The following is a 22,873-nucleotide window of genomic DNA, read 5'->3' on the forward strand; positions in this document are numbered from 1 at the left end:
ATTTTCATACCAACTCCTCAGTTTTTTCAAAACCCCCTTTTCAACCAATCCCGCCAAATGACCCACTCCCATCGATTTCTACACCCTCTTATGCTTCACAAGTCATCCCAACCTACTCTTCATTTCATTCAGACCGATCATCCAATTCTCCAGATACTCCCCAAATCTCCCAGGAACTAGATAATTTTATCACCCTACAACAACAACCCTTCCACCTCAAAAATTCCACTATAATTCAGATTCCATCCACAATAGAATCATTAAACCCACCTACCCCTACACCCTCTTCAGCTTATACCGCATCATTAGCACCATCCTCCACATCCACCGAATCATCAAATAGCACTAATAGAGCTTATCGCACTTTCAAAAGAAAATTCCCGAACCATCCAATTCCGACAAAACCAGGAACAGCCCGTGAATATATTAATCATCCAAATCACACAAACACGAAAGATTTTTTAGCCATCACCCTACCCTCATTTCCACAGTATACCTTGAACACCCCTAACGACACTAACGACACACGTAGTTTTGTAGATGAACAAGTTTTAATGCCTACACTTCATTGGACATCATATTATCATTTTACTAACCCCCTTTGCCTACCTTTATCTAATACTCACATCGATATAGAAAGAAATAAAGATATGCTATATCGACTCACCACACCACTAACACATAGACAATTTACTTACATCGGATATAAAAAATCACTAAAAACATACACTGCACCCCGAGCTAACGAATATACGCTAGAATTTTACGATCATAACATCATCCGAACTAACCAAGATCAATTTTTAGATGATGATCGCTTCGCTAACCCACAAATCACAGAAAAATTTTTCATCAAAACACCATATGTTTTTACACTCAATATATTTGATCGCAAATTCGATCACATCATTTCTGAAGCACTAACCGACACACAATCTTACGAAAGTTTTAAAGAAAAATTTCAATTATTTTCATTAACCTTTCATTTCCTTGCACCACATGAAAGAGATTTGCACTGCTCACACGATATTATGTTACGCACTAAACAAACCCACACATATACATATTATCGCTTTATACAAAATCACTTTGACCTACACACTCCATCAAGACAACCACACCATCGTTTTCAATTTATTAACTCTAAATACACATCACCATTTTTTCTTAACTTCACATATTGCATCAAAGATACTAACCTTCACGGTATTCTTCGCAATTATGATCCCATAACCCAAATGTATATTTTTTGTCCCATCACAAAGACCTTCAACGCAGAAGAATCCAGACCCTTCCTTATCCCACACGAATTTGTTCAACCTATAGAAATCCCCATATTAGAATTCATCCACAACACTAAATATAACCACAAATTATATAATCTCATCCAAAACACACCTTATGAGTTTGCAGTTGGCACTGAAGAACTAAAAACCATTAAAGCACTTCAATTGCTTTGGCCACTGCTTCAAACTAAAAACATCATTCGCATACTAGCAAAATTACTAACAAATTCCGACATAATCCACGACATCTTCCCCCACGGTTTTTTCCCCGACGACTAACAGGTAATTATAATTTATATATATTCTAAACTAATAAATTTAAAATAAAAAACTAACATTTCTTTATCCATGTCTCATTTTGATTTTTAGTCTTCATCTCACGATTATCTGCAAAATACACAAAAGAAAAATAAAAAATAGAAAACTTCTTCAAATTGTTCAAAACTCTAATAATCTTTTGCACCAGCTAAATTAAATAAAGTTCATCAAAATGTAGTAAATTAATTTATAAATTATTTCCCTAAAAAGCAGTAATTCTAATAATTATGAAAATTTGTAACTTAATTTTTCCCCAAAACTAGCAGTAAAATTGAAATTCTATGTAGTAAATTGATCAAACGCAAATGCAGTACTAACCTTTTGATATTTTCATTCACTCGCACAAAGAATTCTATCCAAACTCGCACAGCTCGCCCACGAAGAATTGTTTAAATAATGAATTTCAGTTTCAAGCTTTCACACTCAACAACTCTAACACACGATAACAAGTTTCAAACTTTCCTTTAACCCGGTTGGAAAGGAATTATATACTAAACAAAACTAACCAATGCAGCTTACTAAACACCACAACACATAGAATAACAGCATGACTAAGAAAAGAAAACCAACGGTACCCAAACCGGATTAACCCAGTTTAAAACTGGATAATTTATTCTTTTGAAGACTATTATAAAGTCTAAGAAAGAAATAATAAAACACAAAAAAGTCGAAAGACAAACCCATACCAAAAACAATTTGATTTTTGAAAAAAGGACACAACCAACGAAACATAAGAAAAACCACAATAAACTCAACATAAAACGTTATCACATAACAGGACCTCTCACAGAAACCGCACGAAATCATACTCCCACTCCTGGCCTAACCCACCAGATAGGACGTCCTGAGCATGCTCTATAGCCAGCCTAACCCACCGCGCTACATCCACGCTTTGTGACCACACTTCTATTTTTAATAAGAGGTACTCAAGGGTGAGTAACTCTTCAAAATAACTGAACTAAAACAAAAAACTTTTGTGAAAACAACTAACCAAAATCATAATTAAAACATCAAACTAATAAAAATTTTATAAAATGTAAATTATATCTTGCAGTATATAGATCAGCATACAACACCAAAGACGAACATCCAAAGACAAAATGAACCCACTACACTCGAAAAAGAATGGCCAACCACAATCAATATGCCGCCCACAATCACAACTCAAAGGATTTAGAGTACGACTTGACTTCGCAGAAAACGACTTCATTGAACTAGAACAATGACCACCTCGATATTCAAGTATACGTACAGATCCGAGTAACCAGGCATCCCCTCCACGCACAATCTCCACGCCATTCCCAGACAAGGTCAACCCAAAAGAAGTTCTCTACAAGAAACGAAAAAACCTGTCATAGCCAACCAATCTGAAATCAGATTTGAGTTTGTTGCGAAAACCCAGTCGTTGTCATGAGAAGACACAACGACTGAACCCGGAACTTCTCTAACAAGAGAATCCAGACGAAATATGATGTTCGCCAAAAACCAACGTTCATCATCCATCCTTTGAATTGCAGAAAGACTATTCTAAAAAACTCTGTAAAACCCGGATGGGTGGAACCTGATCTGAACTACATTTTATGATTGGATAAATTAGATATTTTACCACTGTAAAGTATTTAATATTAACCAATCATGATCCATCTAACTAACAACCCACTTATTTGTAAGTGCTGAAATTACTTGTAATTTCAGCACCAGAGAGATTTGAATTTAACTTAGAAATTAGTTGACTCTCCAAGAAGACTTCAGCAGCCGCAATAAACCAGTATACCCTAGATCTATTGAGCCTAGCAGAGACTAGTTAAACAACCTGAGACTAGATAGTATAAGAGTAAGATTAGGATCGGTATTAGACTAAGAAGTTGCACGAATCTATCCGGCCGAAAATAAGATAGCGTGACGAGCAGACGGTGTACCCTATCCGAAATTACTCTATGAGATAACCACCTCGGTTCTAACTCACAGCACACGTAATTTTTTTTCAGCAGAGATCTGTCAAGCATTTTTTCAATAAAAAAAAACAAATAAAACGCCGACAAAAAGTCAAAGATCAAATTCAAAAAAAGTGTATCTTTTAGGTTTCAGTCTGAAGGTCAGAATCCTCCAAAATTTTACGACTTTGTCCATTAAATTTGTTATAGAAGCCTCTCAAAGACTGTAATTTGTTGATATTATAGCGTTTACCAATCTTATCTTACGTCTTAATTCTCCGAATGATTCCGACCTTGAGACGGTGAAATAAAGTTGACATTACAACCAATCTTTCAAATTTGCAACTAAATTGTAAAAGGATAGGAGTGGAACCTGATCTAAACTACATTTTATGATTGGATAAATTAGATATTTTACCAATGTAAAGTATTTAATATTAACCAATCATGATCCATCTAACTAACAATCCACTTATTTGTAAGTGCTGAAATTACTTGTAATTTCAGCACCAGAGAGATTTGAATTTAACTTAGAAATTAGTTGAACTCTCCCGAGTACTTCAGCAGCCGCAATAAACCAGTATACCCTAGATCTATTGAGCCTAGCAGAGACTAGTTAAACAACCTGAGACTAGATAGTATAAGAGTAAGATTAGGATCGGTATTAGACTAAGAAGTTGCACGAATCTATCCGGCCGAAAATAAGATAGCGTGACGAGCAGACGGTGTACCCTATCCGAAATTACTCTATGAGTTATACCCATCGAAAATAACTCATCTGGTGCGACCATAAGTCTCGAACAAGACCTTAATAGCTTAGCATTAACCAATAATAGATTAGAATTTAGACAAAACATTTACAAAATGTTATACGACAATAATTTAATCGAAATGTCTCTACGACTCAATAGATCAGAGCCAATATTCCGAACGATAACAGAACTAACCGGAATTGGAAGAAGACCTCGAACCAGAGACGACATACGACAAAGCAGAAACTTACCATATAGTTATATGATAGTTCGGCAAAAGCCAGAACAAACTTTTGTATTTAGAATACTACTAGCAATGAATTTAGATTTTCATTTGCAAACATAAAATTTTGAAGTCAATCTTCAAAATCATTTCAGGCGCTAAACAAAATTATTAATATACAATAACGATTGATAAAAAGATCTCAGATCGTTTTCCAAAATTCTGCAGTAAATATACAAAACATGTTTGAAAAATATTTATTGAAAAATCAAAATAAAAATTAGTAGCATGACAATAAATGATTAGTAATTATAAATCATCCTGTTGTTCCAGCTTCATCGCCTAAACATAACAGCAATCATAAGCTCACTAATATCATAAAAATACTAAATCTATTCTTTACACAAATTTAAAACATTTTAAACTTAAATTCACTTAATTTTAAAATCAGATCATCAAGGCTTATCCTTGGATCTTAAATCATTTTCTATTTAATTAAATTTAAAACTTGATCATCAAGGCCTATCCTTGGATCAAAAAGAACAACTTTGTTCTCCCCCACCCACTAAACGAGTGTCTAACGACCTCAAACGTCGATTCACTATCCAACCCTTTCTAAAAACCCAGGACTAATAGAAATTTTTGAACAAAACTAATCATTCAAATTAGGATAAACAGTGAAGAACTTCGGTTATTCATCCTTCACTTGATCCCCCCTCTTACCAGACCCAGGATAAATCTTAGACTTAGTAAGTTTAAAATAGTATCTAACGAACTACTCGCGTTCTAATTATACCTGAACCCTGTGGATCGATTTACTATTCTCCAACCCTGAACACAATCACTACCCTTAAGTAAGATTAAGTAAGTTAACACCTTAGCTTATACTAGCCACGAGAAAGTATAAAATCATTCTTCGGAATCGATATACTTTTCTCCCCAACCCTGAACAAATAGACCCAGGTTAGGCTAACAAAAAAATCGTAAGGACTAACAGTTTAAGCAAATAGAAATCATTTAACAAACTTTTGCATCCGTCATCCTAAACCTTATGTCATTTAAAAACCTAGGAAATAAACAAACAATCGTTTTACACAATTGTGAAATAAATAACAAAAAATACGACCTTGTAATCACACCTCATACACAAACAGTTGGATACATTAGAACAAAACGACAAACATTAAAGAGAAAAATAATAACTAAACAAAGACAAATAACACGAAAAAGATTTTCAAAAAATCGAAACGCATTTTCAGAATCAGAAACCAACAGTTTAGACGAACTTTATAAACTAAAAGAATCAATAGATAAAAATTGCCCAATTCACGATCAATTATATTTCTCTGACTCAGAAACAACTTCAAATTCATCAAAAAGAGGAAAAAGAAGAATAAAAAAGCAGTATAAACACAAACCAGTACATTTATACAATTGGAATCAACCAATTAGACACATTGATAATTACATATTAACAGTCATCGAACAAAAAAATGAGCTCAACGCACACCCCAGGTGAAGAAAGTCCAGATGATGATGATATTTTCCCCTTTATCGTAGATGCAACCACTGATAGAGGACAGCATATATTCTGCAAAAATTTACTCTTAAATTTGTTTGAAACCGGAATCAGTCCATGTAAAACAGAGTTCCCAGATGTAAAAATCAAAAGACAAATTATCGATCACTATCTAAAAGATATATGTAACCTAACACAACAATACGGAATCTACTCCATAGAATTCAGCTCACCAAACCAGAATCACAGTAAATATATAATTCAAACAGACGACCTTGATTTAGAATTCTCAAAAGTATTCTCAGAATATATAAAAAGCATCCAATATCATAACTCACAAAGAGCAAACTCCATATTCACCAATGAAGTTTTTGCGATAATATATAGTTATATCTCGATATTAGAAAACGAAAACCAGATACCAAATGTCTCACCGACAGAAACATCTAAACATATAAGAGTACGACATGAAATCACACTACTCTCTAGTTTTCTAAATATAATTAAAGAAAATTTCACGAAAGATGAAGTTTCACAACATACAAAACACGACTTACAAAAAATCTTGGCATGGTTCATAATAGATTATTTCACACATAATATTGATTTAATTTCACAAGCAAGAAAAAATTTTAGACCCCAAAACTCAAACGATGATACTGCCATCACAGAACAATCAGACTATGTTTGGGACCCCGAATGGTCTCATCCCGCATTCATAAACTTCCCACAATCAATCTCAAGTCAAGCAATAAGTACGATATCTTATGTAAGAGATTATGTACGAGTAATACCATTAACCATTGATGCAACACCATTAAACTATAATACATTTTTACCCGATATGCAAAATAATAGTTTAAACTCTACAGTCATACACAATGAAAACCTCAATGGAACTAGGAATCTTACTCAACAAGATATCCAGACACCATCACACTTCATAAATGAAGAAATCGTACACACAACAACTACACAACAAAGTATTTCACCAATACGTCCAAACTTAACAACACCAAGAAATACAAATTCTTCACAAACACAGGTAACATTACAATCAACCGTTAAACCTTCGGTTGCTCCAAAATATTCACACATGGATTACCAAACATACAGACCCATGACAATACCGCCAAAAACACGCAAAACGTTCACTAGAAACAACTTTGCAGACCATAATTATAATTACACACATCCATCAAAAACAAATTATCAACCACGAAAAAATTTTAGTAATTATACAAGATCTCGAAACTGGGATAACCCAATGGCACCACCTAATTCAGTAAATTTCCAAACAAATTTACATCCTCCACAGGATCGTAGTGAAAACTATCCATTTTTTCAACAAAATAAAAATAAAAAACAAACATCTTATCAAATGGATTACTTATCCTCAGATGATGATTTCTTACAACCAGATATATTTACACCCTATAATCAAGAATATAGTGGACAAGGAATACAGAAACCACATACATATCATAGAATTTTTTCTCCACAACCAATAGATACACAAATTCAACAACCAATTCAACAACAAAACCCAATTAATAAATCTTTTCAACCAATTCAGCAACAAAACCCAATGATTGCAAACTCGTACCAACCAGCACAAATGCAAAATGAAATACCACTCCCATATTATCTTCAACAACACGAAATAACAAGAAATCAACTTTCAAATTTTTCTCAAATGCCAAATGCAGCAGAATCATTACAAATGACGATGAATCCATACCTTATGGGTGGATCATCAATAACATCAAATAAACCTTTAATGGTATTCACAGGAACAGACCCTGAATATTCTTTTGAAGACTATTATAAAGTCTAAGAAAGAAATAATAAAACACAAAAAAGTCGAAAGACAAACCCATACCACAAACAATTTGATTTTTGAAAAAAGGACACAACCAACAAAACATAAGAAAAACCACAACAAACCCAACATAAAACGTTGTCACATAACAGGACCTCTCACAAAAACCGCATGCAATCATACTCCCACTCCTGGCCTAACCCACCAGGAAGGACGTCCTGAGCATGCTCTATAGCCGGCCTAACCCACCGTGCTACATCCACGCTTTGTGACCACACTCCTATTTTTAATAAGAGCTACTCAAGGGTGAGTAACTCTTCAAAATAACTGAACTAAAACAAAAAGCTTTTGTGAAAACAACTAACTAAAATCATAATTAAAAAATAATAAACTAATAAAAGTTTTATAAAATGTAAATTACATTATGCAATACATAGATCAGAATACAACACCAAGGACGAACATCCAAAGACAAAACGACCCTACTACACTCGAGAAAGAATGGCCAACTACAATCAATATGCCGCCCACAATCACAACTCAAAGGATTTAGAGTACGACTTGACTTCGCAGAAAAGGACTTCATTGAACTAGACCAATGACCACCTCGATGTTCAAGTATACGTACAAATCCGAGTAACCAGGCATCCCCTCCACGCACAATCTCCACGCCATTCCCAGACAAGGTCAAACACAAAGAAGTTCTCACCAATGAAACAGAAAAACCTGACATAGCCAACCATTCTGAAATCAGATTTGAGTTTGTTGCGAAAACCCAGTCGTTGTCTTGAGAAGACACAATGATTGAATCTGGGACTTCTCTAATAAGAAAACCCAGAAGAAATAAGATGTTCGCCAAATACCAACGTCCATCATCCATCCTTTGAATTGCAGAAAGACTATTCTAAAAAACTCTGTAAAACCCGGATGGGTGGAACCTGATCTGAACTACATTTTATGATTGGATAAATTAGATATTTTACCAATGTAAAGTATTTAATATTAACCAATCATGATCCATCTAACTAACAATCCACTTATTTGTAAGTGCTGAAATTACTTGTAATTTCAGCACCAGAGAGATTTGAATTTAACTTAGAAATTAGTTGAAGTCTCCCGAGTACTTCAGCAGCCGCAATAAACCAGTATACCCTAGATCTATTGAGCCTAGCAGAGACTAGTTAAACAACCTGAGACTAGATAGTATAAGAGTAAGATTAGGATCGGTATTAGACTAAGAAGTTGCACGAATCTATCCGGCCGAAAATAAGATAGCGTGACGAGCAGACGGTGTACCCTATCCGAAATTACTCTATGAGTTATACCCATCGAAAATAACTCAGGAGGGAAACAAAGTAATTGCTCTTTTCAGAGGTCGTTTTTTAAAATATTTTCAAATCTTTAACTTCAAATTCTTGTCATTCAGCAGCAATCTGATATGCAATTGTTCAATCAAAAAAGTTGCATAAAATGCTGACAAAAAGCAAATGCGAAACTTTAAAGGTTTATTTTGATTTATTGTAAATTTGAAGGTTAGAATTAATTCGGAAATTTAATACGTTGTCCGATAAATTTATTATAAACTATGTAAAATGCCTGTCTAAGGATCGTCCATTTGTTCGGTTTCTTTGTTTTTCAGACTTAAAATTATGCTGAGCGATAGGCTCTTTCTGCTACGTCTAAAAGTTTTGCGTCTAAAAGTACCACTATAGAGAAATTTACAGATAATTTAAAAAGCAAATGACCTACTTTAGACTTGTTTTGCAGGCAGAAGCTATAGTTATGACACAATGTATGTCTGAAGGTCAAGTAAAAGCTAAACTTTGCCCGCTAAGTTTGTTCAAAGTTGGCAGAGTACTCTTTCTGATTATTTCTGTCGGTTCCAAATTTTTGCAAGTTTTCATATTGCAGCTGGAATAGTCAGGCTGTGGTTTACGCAAAAAAAAAAATTTTTTACTGTAAAAGTTTGCTTTCAAGTCTTTCTTACTCATTTCAACTTTGTTTTTTTTTCAGTGCAAGCTTTAACCTGAAAAGCATGTTTTTAATTTCAGTTTGATTTTATTAATATTAGTTATAGTCAAGAAGCCAAAACATAGACAATTTCAGTCGGAAAAGACAAAACGTGCCGAAGTTTGGTCGAAAAGTCAACGAAACGTACCAAAATTTGGTCGAGATGGCCGCAAAATAAGATTCGAGCACCTCAGTCCGGGTATCATACATTTTAATCAAGGAAAAAAGTGAAAAAGTATTTTCAAGAGAGCGCAAGCAACAGAAACGTAGCCAAATGTTGTTTTGGACTGTTTTTCAAACAAATTAATTGCCGCGTAGAAAGTTTTATGGCAAAACTATGGTTTTGGCAGAGCGCATAGTTTTCAAATTAGTTGATCAAACAAAAGATCGAACATTTTCTTCACAAAATATTCCTTTGTCAAAAAATTCATTCGCACGCCAAAATTTTTGCGATGCAGCATATATTTCGTTCCTATCAAATTATCTGTGTATTTAACTATTTTTCTTTCAAAAATCAAAAATGCTGCGGATGTGTTGCGTTGACCAACTTAAGTTAACGAGCATTACCAAGGCCGTTGAAAAAAATATATGCTTATGTTGCCAAACTTTTTCAGAAAAAAAAGACAAAACTCAGTTTTTGGTACTTTTGAAAGAAAGACACGAACAGCCTTGTACCCGCACCGAGCGCCCATTGATTCTAATCGATTATAAGGGATTCGCGAGACAAAAATAATCGATTATATTCCATTACGGGTGTAAAATTCAGACCACTCAAGCTTTTTATCGCCCCTCCCCAATTAAAGGGCAGGGCAAACTAGGGGGTATAAACTGGGGTGATGGGGAAGTAAACCGGGAGGGGGGGGGGGGGGGGGAGGGGGTAGGGGTGGCAAATAAACCGGAGGAGGGGGTTAAACTGGTCATCCCTCGCCCCCTGAAGCTTTCTTACCCCCCCATCTAAAGGGGCAGGGTAAACTGGAGGGGGGGGGGGGCGGTAAATGGTGGGAGGGGGTAAACTGGGGGTGGGGGCTGGTAAACTGGTGGGTGCTAGTATACTGGGGGCTTAACTGGCTGGGGAAAGGGGTAAACTGGGGGGGGGGGTTTGGTAAACTAGGGGGGGGGGGGGTTTGGTAAACTGGTGGTGGGGGAGGGGGGTTGTAGTAAAAAAAACATTAAAATGAAGTGTCAAACTTCGATGAATTAGAAAAAGTAGAGACAAAAAAATATATACATTTTTTTCTGAAATGTAACATTTTATGAAACATAACACGTAGCAACTACACTAAACAGGAAATAAAATAATTTCGCACAAAATTGTAAATTTTATGAATAACCCCTCGAAAAAATGGATTATAATGGATTTTATTGGGATAAAAAATATTAGGATTATAATCCATTTTTAATGGATTATAATCGATTATTTTGTCATTTTATAGATGCTGACCATATTATGACAATATAATCAATTGAGATCCATGGGCGCTCGGTGCGGTTAATCATCTATCTGTTAAGGCACTTTTCTAACGCTTGGGTATAATGCACTTCTTAAATGGGTTGTGTTTGATTAACCGTGGCTTATAGATAATTTTTGAACAGAAGACCAAATTAGAGCTTTCACTCATGCAATTAATAGGGATTGAACTTCTTAGCGCTGCGGTTAACAATATCAATTCGAAGTTTTTTTTTTGAATTTTTTGAAAGAATTAGACGAATTTACTCATAAACATCCGTGAAAGTAATTTTCTAACACGTGAGGAAACTGCATTTTAAAAGGGCGGTGTGCTAGATTAACCGAGGCTTACAGAAGATAATTTTTGAACAGATTTTGAAAATTACTCCTTGGGGCACGCAGATTGATCTCTTCACCTCCAGAAACACCAAATTAGATCTTGGTTCATTATATTGGGATTGAACATGCTTAGCTCTGCAGTTTGCAATATCTTTTCTGATATTTTATTTTTTTGAACGAAAAAGACGCAACAACTTTGTAAATATCCGTCAAGGTACTTAATTTACGCGTGGGGCCGATGCATTTTCTAAACGTGATGTGTTGACTAAGCAGGGCTTATAGGAGATAGGTTTCGAACAGATCTTCAAAAGTACGTTCTTCTGCGGGCATTTTGATCTATCCCTCTTTAAATAGACCAAATTAGACTAAATTAGAGCAAACGTTGTAGTGGGATTCAACCTGCTTAGCGCTGCGGTTATCAAAATAGTCTCTTTTTGGCTGAGAATTGTCTTAGATGTTAACTTAAAAAGGATCAATTCTAAATTACCGAAAGTGTGCCCGTTAATATTATGCCTTTTTTCGTGGATCAGATATTGACTGATTTACTTCAATTAAAACTAGAAATTCTTGTAATGAAAAATGACTAGTTTTTAAATAGTAGTACAATTTTTCGCCTTTTTTCATGCTCAATGTTTTCGAAGTGAGGAAAAAAAGGTTAAATCTCTTTCAAGTTGAAATCTAACAAAATTGAGGATGCGAATTAGTGATATTTAAGTGACTGAATGATTTGTTCTCAACCGAAAAAAATGATCAAAAACGCGACAAGGACTGGTCTCTAAAAATAAAAGACTCGGAATTTTAATTCAGGAGCAAATCAATAAACAAAATTTTGATAACAGTCAGATGCAGGTTTTGTCAGATCTTTGAGCCGGCAAATAAATTGACCTGATATTCAGTTCTTGATCCAAATTTATTGAAAAAAATTGAAATTTTCCGACTAAAAAAAGAATTGTTCTTCAATTTTTGTTACCTTGTTCTTTACTAAAAACAAGGTTTCGTTTAATAAAGTTAAGAAACTCACATAAAATACTTCCTAATCCCACGTGACCCAAAAAAGATTGCACCCAATTCTGTCTACCCAAAGGATGCTGCAACAGGGTCAACCAGCCGACAACTAGGACGAATTAGTAAGACGACAGATAAATTAGTAATAAAAAAATGGTGAAAGACTATATAAATATGAAAGACTTTTCCAGAAAGTCTATCTTCTAATAGTGCTTTTAACTCTAGCTTAGACTTAGCTGTTCAACCAATCTAATAGATAAAGATGGATAAAGCCGATTTAACAGCCTGCATCTAAATCAACAAGACTGCTCGTATCAGGGCGAAGCCCTGAAAGTTCCGACTGCCTTTTAACGTTTATGGAGCAGTAATAGCATAAAAAAATTAAATAAAATAAAATAAAATGAAAATTTTTTTTTCTAAAATTTGAAAATTTTTCTATGCAAATCATCCCCCCACACTCCATTTGAAGTACTCTTGATTAGCTTTGGCTTATTGAACAAATCAATTATGGCAAATAAGCTTCTTTCAACCAATTTGGAACGATTTCTAAATTTTACAAATTTTAAACCCTCATAACTTTACGAAAAATGATCACAGGTAAAATATCTTTTCAAATTTAAGCTCAAGACAACAATAGTTTTCGAATGATATAAAAAAATCCGTCAAAAATGGCTAGTTAAAAAGTCGAAATTTGTCTGAAGAAAAAAAACCCACCCCGAGCACAAATATTCCGTTACTTTCGTATCGAAAGTCGGAACAATAACCATGTTTATCAGTTTGTTGTTAACATTAAAAATGTTAAGACCTTGTCGTTACTCATGCAACAATAATGAACTTGGTTTTAAGAAACAGAACTCACAAGGATCCGACAAAGTGTTTGTTCAAGCAAGGTGAAAAGGTTCTATATTTATCCACTGATAAAAAGTGGTCTTTAAAAGTCAATATTTGGAATAAACGTTTTTTTTTTCTTTAAATTTGATAGGCAATGTTTCCAGTTTCGCGATGTCTTAATTTTTTTCCAAGTTAAAAATTCTTTGTTGACGATTTTAATACTTTTGAATGAGCTCTTAACTTTAGATCAAAAGCACGGGTTTGTGGGCTAGTGAAGGTACAATGTGGCCTGGACCAACTTAGTTTTAAGATTTATGGCGAGTTGTAAGTTTGAAAGATCGGTTTTGGTCGATACTCGCATTACAAGTTAGTTGGAATGTGTTTAACTCGTGATTTGGCAAATCTGAGCTCAAGTCTAAAAAAGAGGACATGGCCAAGCGGCACCAACTTTTGGGAGACTTTTGGGTACCAACTTTAAGCACTAGCCCTAAATGTTGAAAAAAGAGTTTCAAATTTTTTGAAAAATTTAGTTAAGTTCAAGTTGAAAACTCTGATAATTGAAAAAACCCGTCAGAAATTTGCACTAGACACCAACCAATCGAGGAATTTTGTTTTCTCGAAAATAGAATGTTCAGAGAAACCATTGCAGTTTAATGAGATTCAAGAATTTCTTCTGCAAGGAGTTTTTATTTTTCAACCCAAAAAATTTCAAAAAGTCATGTATGGCTGGACAACTCAAAATGGAAATCACAAAACGGTGATGGCTTTGAATTCTAGAGGAGATATCAGTAGATATTAGAAAACGTGACTAAGGATAAAACTGTGTTTTATTTTCACATGATTAAAGCTGTGGTGTTCTTTTGAGCGAATTTTTTTTTGCGTCCAGAGTTTTCACTTGATGTCACTATTTCAAATGAAGTTGGTTAGGCTGTAGGAAACGTGAAAGGTTTAAGATTTTTGCTGACAAAAAGTTTTCATAAAATTGTTTCTTACTAATTGTTTCCAGTTCAAACATGAGCATTCAATTTTATCAGAAAAACTTTTTTTTTAAAACTTAGTTTCAGTTGCTTCATAATAATTCATAGTCAAGAAAGTCAAAACATAGGGCGGGCACTGTCGAAACATACCCAATTTAGGCGGACTAGGTCAAAACAAGCAGAATTTGATCTAGACAGTTGCAACTCATCTAAAATTATACGAATTGGCGAGTTGGTCAAAAAAAGCTGTCTCCTCAGCCCAATTTCAAACATTTTTACGCATGGAAACGCCATAGTGTACCATTTTCACGAGTAAAAAAGTTGTATGACTTGCACTTTTGATTTATAAGCTATTTTTCCATGAATTGCGCGCCAAAAGAAACGTGTTTTTGGCAAACATATTCAAAAAAATCCTAAAATACTGTTTTTAACTGTTTTTTGAATTGATTGCTTGCCGCTCAAAAATGTTTTAATAAAATTTCTTCGATGCTTTGCCGTACAATCATTCGAAAAAATCGGAAATTTTTGTTGCTTTTCACTTTCATAAAAACGCTGAGAGTTTAATCATTTTCTTTTTCTCTGATAAATAAAAGCTGTAAATTATCAATGGTTGTACTGTAGGGGTAACTTATTGGTATCACATGGGGGAAACTATTTGGTTTTGAATCTAGTTTTGATCACTCCATTTCTTGACAATCGTTTATAATCAAAAAGCCATGCTCAACCGATGTTTGGGTTTTATTACGAAGCTAAAATTCTTAATCTACTAATTTATCTCTGATCAGCGCAATAATTCAACTGAACAGTTCTGAAAAGCCATGCACTGTAAGTGGAATGTAACTATTCCGATCATTCGTAAATTGAGCAGTAACTTTGTATTCGGGTGTGTTTTTTTGCATTATTTGTTTTCCACGCAAAATAAGCTACCACATATAATCATTGAGAAATTTGAGTGATATATCATATTGAAGCCATTACAGTGTAGTTTGAACGACTTTTAAAAATTCAAAAAATGTGTCCTAAAAGTCCTGCTCACGACGCTATTGTTCACTCTACTTACCCCAAAATCTTTGATAGTAGTGCAAGGCCAAGCTCTAAATTTAGGTTAAATCGTTAATTGAACTTCGTTTCAAAACAAAAATTTGTTAATTGAAGAATCTGATCTTCTCAGTTTTTTTTATTTGCCCTGTCTTTTCTTTATTTACCCTTTTTTTAATTTGCCCCCTCATACGCCCCACCCCAAGTACCTAGTCGTGGGATTACCTTGTTTTTCGAGACATCAATTTACCGAATACCTGGTAATCCTGGACTTCCTGAAAGGAACCATCCAGCATCCCTGTCGACCAAAAAGTGGAAACGTTGGGATTGATTTACTATGAAGCAGAAAAAGCTACAAAACCAGGCTTTGACGCATGCTGGTTACCTTCCCAGTAAAATCAACATTTTTCAAAATAGAAATTGGATTATTGTGAGTTGAGTTTTCTTTCAGTGTTTTCATGTATTGAGGAGAGCTCAGTAAAAAATCGAGTACTTCTCAAGCTGAAACCATCATATTTTTAGGTGGTTTCTATTCGTTTTGTTGCATATCGATTAAAATTAGCTTAAAATAGACCAAGATTAGTATGAGTTTTGAACAAAAAACACTCTTTTTTGTCAAACAATAATCAATAAACTGCTGAGTTTTGAGCAATATTAAGTGCCCTTTGAAGAAAAACTACCAAACTCATGGTTATTTTTGAGCGGTTTTCGAGCGATAGGCAAAAAAATCGCACACAAACCGCCAAGAAGAAGATGATTCGCAGTCTGAACAGTAATCAAAATCACTGAGTCTTCATCTCACCCAAGATAGAAAACTGAGATTGCGCTAGTAGTTGGAAACAGTTACCAAACTCAGACAACATGTTTGGCTGAGGGTTGAATTCCTTTGACTGAGACGTCAGTTGAGATTGTTATTTTTGATTTTGAACTTAAAGAATTCCAACCTGTAGTAGAGTGAGTTTCTTTCCTCGGCTTCTGAAGTCGGTGACATTTGAGAAGTATTCTAGAGGGGTCACGCCCTTTCTTTGACCGAATCTCTCGTAGATTTCAGTCTGGTCATGACAACAATCTCCACGCTCTAGAAAACAAGTATAAGCCAACCCAAAGCAACTAATTTTTTTGTAACTGTAAAATAATAGTTACGAAACAGTTCAGTACTTCCACTTAGAACAGTGAGGTCAAAAGCAAATAGAAGAAAAATTGCTGGGGTAATTTCTAGACTGTCTAATCACTACAACTTAATTGTAAAGAGGCTGCCATCGGTGACCTTCTTTCAAAATAGTGAACGATCGAGTATATTCTAAAAAAACTGTTTATATGAGGGCGAAGCCCTAAATGTTCCAACTAATCTTTAAAATCTATTGAGTAATGTTCCTGTTTAAAAAAGGGATAAAATCGAAAAGTTTCAAAACTACAGTAAAACTGTTTTCAGATTTTGGATAAAAAATTCAGTCAAAAAAGTTTAGTTAAAAATTTTAAATTTATCTGGAGGAAAAACAAATATCTCGAGCTATATTGTTTCGTCAATTGACTAGTTCTCGGTGTGCTTTCATTTTTTTCCAAAAAAAACATATATTTTTCAATTAAAAAAAGACATTAGGTTAAAATTTTTGACAGAGATTAAATGTTGCTGACCTTAGGCAGAGTTAATAGCTTCAATTGAATAGCTTCAATTACTGAATATTCTGGCTACACTTAAATGCTAAAAAAAAATTTGGTTGAAGAACTGACAAAATAATCAAAAAAGGATTTCATCTTCCTTTTATCCCAACATTGTGTGAATATAGCGTCTCGTTTAATAAAAATAAATTGTTGTCTCAATTGAATTTGGAACGCATAAATTCGCTCCTTAAGCGTTTTGATTTGGCTCGTAAACTATCCCCAGTTGACCAAATTATTAATTTTCAAACCACCACAACTTTCTAAAAATTGGTCGTAGGTGAAATAACTTTTCAATGTTGATCTTCAAACAATATAGCTTCAAGATCGTATACAGAAATTTCCGTCAAAAATGCCTAGTCAAAAATTCAAAAAGTGACAAAATAACAAAAACGACTAAAAGCATGAAAGTTCCTCACTTTTTTCAAAAATTGGAACAAAAATATAAATTTGAAAACTGGTCATCTAGGAAACAACGCTTCTGGCGCTGTGTAGATAATCTTTTTCAGCGTTTCCCGGATTTGATATCTCATTCCGAGGCAAAACTGTGCACTGGATAGGCGCAGAATTTGATGTCTGTATATCAGTGGAAACCAGAGACAAGTCGTAATACATGTTGCAAAGCGTAGCTGGACTCCACTTACAAAACTTCGTAGATTTCGCAAACAAATATTTCTGAAGTAAGTTAATATCGGCTGTAAGTGGATTCCGAAAAATCTATAAAATTCGCAATTTTTTTAAAACTGATTTAAATCAGTTCTTGGTTATGAACAACTAAAACCTAGAACTAGATTTATTGTTTAGAAAATGCTGAATTCAACTACAACGAAGTTGCATCCTTTTGTGATCTTTGACATTTTTAAAGATTAACCAATGGCACTTGCCGTCTATCAGTTATATTGTTCTGACAATTTTTTATTTTAGCTCAAATTGAAAGTTTCCCCTAATTTTTTCTGAGCAAGAAATTTTCGTATATTTTTTAGGAAAATTGACTCACCGCTGGTGACCCACAATTAAAAGATTCAATCAAAAAAATTACTTTTAAGACGTAGCTAGATATATTACTGAAATCCGCAAACAAAGACGGAACTTTGCAGATTCTGCTTGCAGTTCTGAATTACGCGACATCATAAATCAACTAACCGCATAAGTTTTCACTTATTTGTGAATTTCATAAACTGCTTCGGATTCCGCAAGGTTTGTTTCAGATTTCGCAAATTCGCTTCTTAATTGAGTGTTTTTAAGCTGTACATTCTTTTAGCTATTTGTTTAGGAAATCCGAAGCAGCAAGTAAGATTAAAGAAAAATAGCAATTTTGCGGGTTCTGCAACAAATCTGATTTTTCTTTTTACGGAATCCGAAAAAATTTCGCAAATTGCATAGTTTGGGCTCGTAACGCTCAAAACTTTTGCCCGGACTTACAAAATTTATATGTTTTATTTCAATTAATTGCTTCGATTTACCCTATTCTTTTCAGCACAAGTAAATTTTGTCGGAACTGTGTCGTATTGGCACAATACTCTTGGAACCTTACCGAATGCGTTTCTGCGTGAAAGTGAGACCCAGTTGATTCTCTTGTGCACTGGTCGAATCAGTTGGTAGAACTGGGCAAAGTCGAACGAGTGGGGGATGCGAAGAGTCTGTCTACTGTCGATCACAAAGCCGATGTAGCAGAACACTTCTCTGAAACGAGCCACCTGGAAACTGACCGGGCTGATGGCCTAATGGTGTTATCCCTTACGATTCAGGTTTATTTATTTAATTATTTTTAATATATATTTATTTGTTTTTTTACTTTTTTTGTTTCTTATCGCATGAGCAACCAAACACTCAATAACAGAATCTACATTTTGTAGTTCAGCTCATCATAGGACAGTCAGAAAACCTGTAAATTTATATGATTAACTCTGTAACTACAGGGAGTCGATTCCTTCAAAAATTCGACGCCAAGCTTTTCATAAGGGATTTTTGATACTTTTTTGGTACTCATCAAATTTCAAGATATTTAAGAAAAGTAGACATTGCATTATTCCTCCAATTCCACTCAGATTAAATGACAAATTAGAGTCCTTCAAAATAAGCTTGTGAGCTAGGGTTGATTACAAAACTACATTTATTATTTTAAAAAAAAAACAAGTTAGATGCAGAAAAAAATGGTGTAATTACCGAAGAAAGATCAATTTTAGCGACCTATCATTGTTAATCTAGAACTCTGCTCTGCCCATTCCCAAATGAATTGGCTGCAAAACGGGTAGATACTTTTTGGGATAAAGTATCATGCCTATTATCTCTTCCCGGGCTAATAAAATAGAACCTTATTTGCTTCCAATACCAATAAAAAAAATATATAAGTAGCTTTACAGCTGCTAAAAACAAATCGAAAGCAGCTACGCTCAAAGCCTGCAAACTTATTCCATTGTTTATAGTTTATTTATCGAGCTGTTATTTAAACCAATTTCCTCGACAGCATTTTGCGATAATCAGGCCTGTCTTTTTTTAATTTCGAAGTCATATGAAATGGCTTTTTCCAATTGTTCCATTACGAGGCCAAACTGTGCACTGGATAGGCGCACAATTTGTGTCTGTATGTTTTTGGATTCCAGAGACAAGTCTTAAAACATGTTAAAAATTTGTCGGAATGATCACAGGAAAGTATAGAACAAAAGAAGAACAAAGGGAGCGTCATTGTTGCGGAGTTCGCTTACAATGCACAAAATGCACAGTTTGGCCTCGTAATGCCTTTTTTTGTACTACCGTTTTCCTAAAGATATGTTATCTTTTTCTTTCGCGATTTTTTTAAATCAGTTTTTTCTACATTTTATCTTTGTCCTAAAAAGTTAACTGCTCTTGTTTCCGTCGACACAAATGGAGTAACGACACAAAATACAATGTAGAAAAACCAATATAAAAAAATAAATAGTGATTTAATTGTGAAAAAAAAAACCAATGAGTTGTTCGAGTTGACATGGTCAAAAATTCAAACGTACGAACCCCAGCTCGGCACATGACCTGTGAGCGCCTTCAATTCTCTCATTTGGGAGCACAAAAACCATAGCTTTCCAGTTCGCAAATTCTGTGTCGATTGAAAATGATATGCCACCTAAAAAAAGATTTTACACTTTTCTATTTAAAAATTACTCATGTTAACAAAAACAATAGATCTACGCTTTTCATCATGAAGTTAGTCATGGGTGTTTGAAAAGCACCATTTTGACCAACTTTCGATAGCCTGTCATTACTCGATAGCTGGTATTTCAAAATTTTAAATGAAAGCATGCTAGCATGTGGCGAAATATTCCAGATCAGAACTCAATCCAAATATAAAAAGACTGGTCTGCAAAACTTTCATCGGATGAAAATTTATCCCTTTGCATTAAGAATACAAAGCAAATAAAATTATTAATTAAGATCACTGCTTAAGATAGTTTCAGGGGCCTTCAAATCTTTCAGGTGGAACCAGTTCTAAAATAGTATTTATAAACAAGTTATATTATTGATGGGTTATCACTATGAAATATTTATAACTAACCAATCATATTCCATCTCTAACATTGACACTTGTTTGTAAGTGCTGGAACTAGTTATTTGAATAAAACTTTGAATATAGTTGTTCTCCTTCTGGATAAACTCCAAGAACTAACTCGCTCAAACCAGTATACATTAGATCTGTTGAGACTAGGATATATACGAGTAAGATTAAGATCGATATAAGACTAAGAATTTGTACGAATCTATCCGGCTGAAAATATGATAGCGTGATGAGCAGACGGTATACCTTATCTGAAATTACTCTATGAGTATATCCAATAGGTCATAACTCACAGGGTTATACCAGAATCTGAAAAATTTTGTGATCATACAAAAATTTAATCCTGATATTTAACTTTGGCAGATGAAAATCAAATAGAAACCGATTAGCTTCTGCGTTTAATTTCATCAAAAACAAGAGTATTTGATTCGTGTAAAAGGTTATCTGTCAAGTAAGGCTGGAATAATAAATACCGATATCAAAATATAAAGAGATGAGAAAATGGATTACCCTGGTTTCCAGCCCAGGTTGAGATTTTTGAAAGGTGATTTGGCAGAAACAGTCCAATGATGTCCGAGTTTCGTTGTAGTTCAGGACTCTTCTGCTAATTCCCGATAAAGTCAAACAAATTCGCACAAAGTCGAACAATGTCCGGTAAAGTCGAATAAAGTCGAACAAACTCGAACAATCTTCAGTATAGTCGAACAAAGTCGAAACTTGTCCGGTAAAGTCGAACAAAGTCGAAAACGGACATCGTTCGACTCAAAATGTCGAAATCGGACATCGTTCGACTGAAAAAGTCGAAAACGGACATCATTCGACGAAAAAAGTTGAAAACGGACATCGTTCGACCATTTCGGTTGAACCATGAATCGAGCACCTCAGCCCGTGTTATACAGGGTTTGAGCGGTTTGAACGGAATTTTTAGGTGATTCAGCTCAGAATCTTGCTTTGGAATGGTGAAAAGTTTGAGTGGTTGATGAGAGTACTTTGAGTTTTTAAAAAAAATATATTGCGTGGTTTTTTATTTGATCTTTTAGGAGATGTAATGAACCTTGAGGACTATGTTAGGACCCTACAACATTTTTGTTTAAATTTTGGGCTTTATTTTGGTATTGCGGAAGGTAAAACGTTCAAAACTTGAGGAGTTAGATTGCTTGTGCCTTGCAAACCAGACATCGGGAGAAATTTTTCGGAAAAAATAAAAACATTTTAGCGGTTCTTAAGTGTCTTGAACGGTTTGATTGATTCTTGCTATGATTTGAGCAGTCTGAGCAGTTTCGCAGTTTGAGCAAACTTTGAGCTGTTTCTGATCGAGATATCGACAAGGGTAAAATTCTGCTGAAGTTGAAATGCAAATCGAAATCAAAATAACAACTTGTTTTTACTAAACTTGGTATTTTGATTGGTGTATTTTGATTGGTGAATTTGGTATTTGAATTGGTGAAATTTGACAGAAACAGTCCAATGATGTCCGAGTATCGTTGTAGATCAGGACTCTTCTGCTAATTCCCGCTAAAGTCAAACAAATTCGCACAAAGTCGAACAATGTCCGGTAAAGTCGAAAAAAGTCGAACAAAGTCGAACAATCTTCAGTATAGTCGAACAAAGTCGAGCATCGTCGAACAAAGTCAAAACTTTTCCGGTAAAGTCGAACAAAGTCGAAAACGGAAATCGTTTGACTCAAAATGTCGAAATCGGACATCGTTCGACTGAAAAAGTCGAAAACGGACATCTTTCGACTGAAAAAGTTGAAAACGGACATCGTTCGACCATTTCGGTTGAATCATGAATCGAGCACCTCAGCCCGCGTTATACAGGGTTTGAGCGGTTTGAACGGAATTTCTAGGTGATTCAGCTCAGAATCTTGCTTTGGAATGGTGACAAGTTTGAGTGGTTGCTGAGAGTACTTTGAGCTTTTTAAAAAAATATTGAGTGGTTTTTTATTTGATCTTTTAGGAGACGTAATGAACCTTGAGGACTATGTTAGGACCCTACAACATTTTTGTTTAAATTTTGGGCTTTATTTTGGTATTGCGGAAGGTAAAATGTTCAAAACTTGAGGAGTTAGATTGCTTGTGCCTTGCAAACCAGACATCGGGAGAAATTTTTTGGAAAAAAATAAAACATTTTAGCGGTTCTTAAGTGTCTTGAACGGTTTGATTGATTCTTGCTATGATTTGA

The 22,873-nt window shown here is 34.6% G+C and overlaps 1 protein-coding gene across 2 annotated transcripts in view; it reads right to left on the minus strand.

Annotated features, from left to right (window-relative positions):
* Positions 1–22,873, minus strand: part of LOC134855529 (uncharacterized) — a 40,876-nt gene that overhangs the window by 11,667 nt on the left and 6,336 nt on the right. Inside the window, exons 2-4 of one of the 2 annotated variants that reach the window (XM_063872071.1) lie at positions 20,152–20,260; positions 18,695–18,843; positions 16,446–16,579 (exon numbers count right to left, since the gene is read on the minus strand). In XM_063872071.1, the coding sequence (XP_063728141.1) occupies positions 16,446–16,579; positions 18,695–18,843; positions 20,152–20,260 (392 nt within the window). The remainder of the gene's footprint in view (positions 1–16,445; positions 16,580–18,694; positions 18,844–20,151; positions 20,261–22,873) is intronic. The other variant, XM_063872073.1, reaches the window with a different exon arrangement.

Source organism: Symsagittifera roscoffensis, chromosome 10 (genome assembly GCF_963678635.1).
Source record: "Symsagittifera roscoffensis chromosome 10, txSymRosc1.1, whole genome shotgun sequence".
Classification (NCBI taxonomy): Eukaryota; Metazoa; Xenacoelomorpha; order Acoela; family Convolutidae; genus Symsagittifera; species Symsagittifera roscoffensis.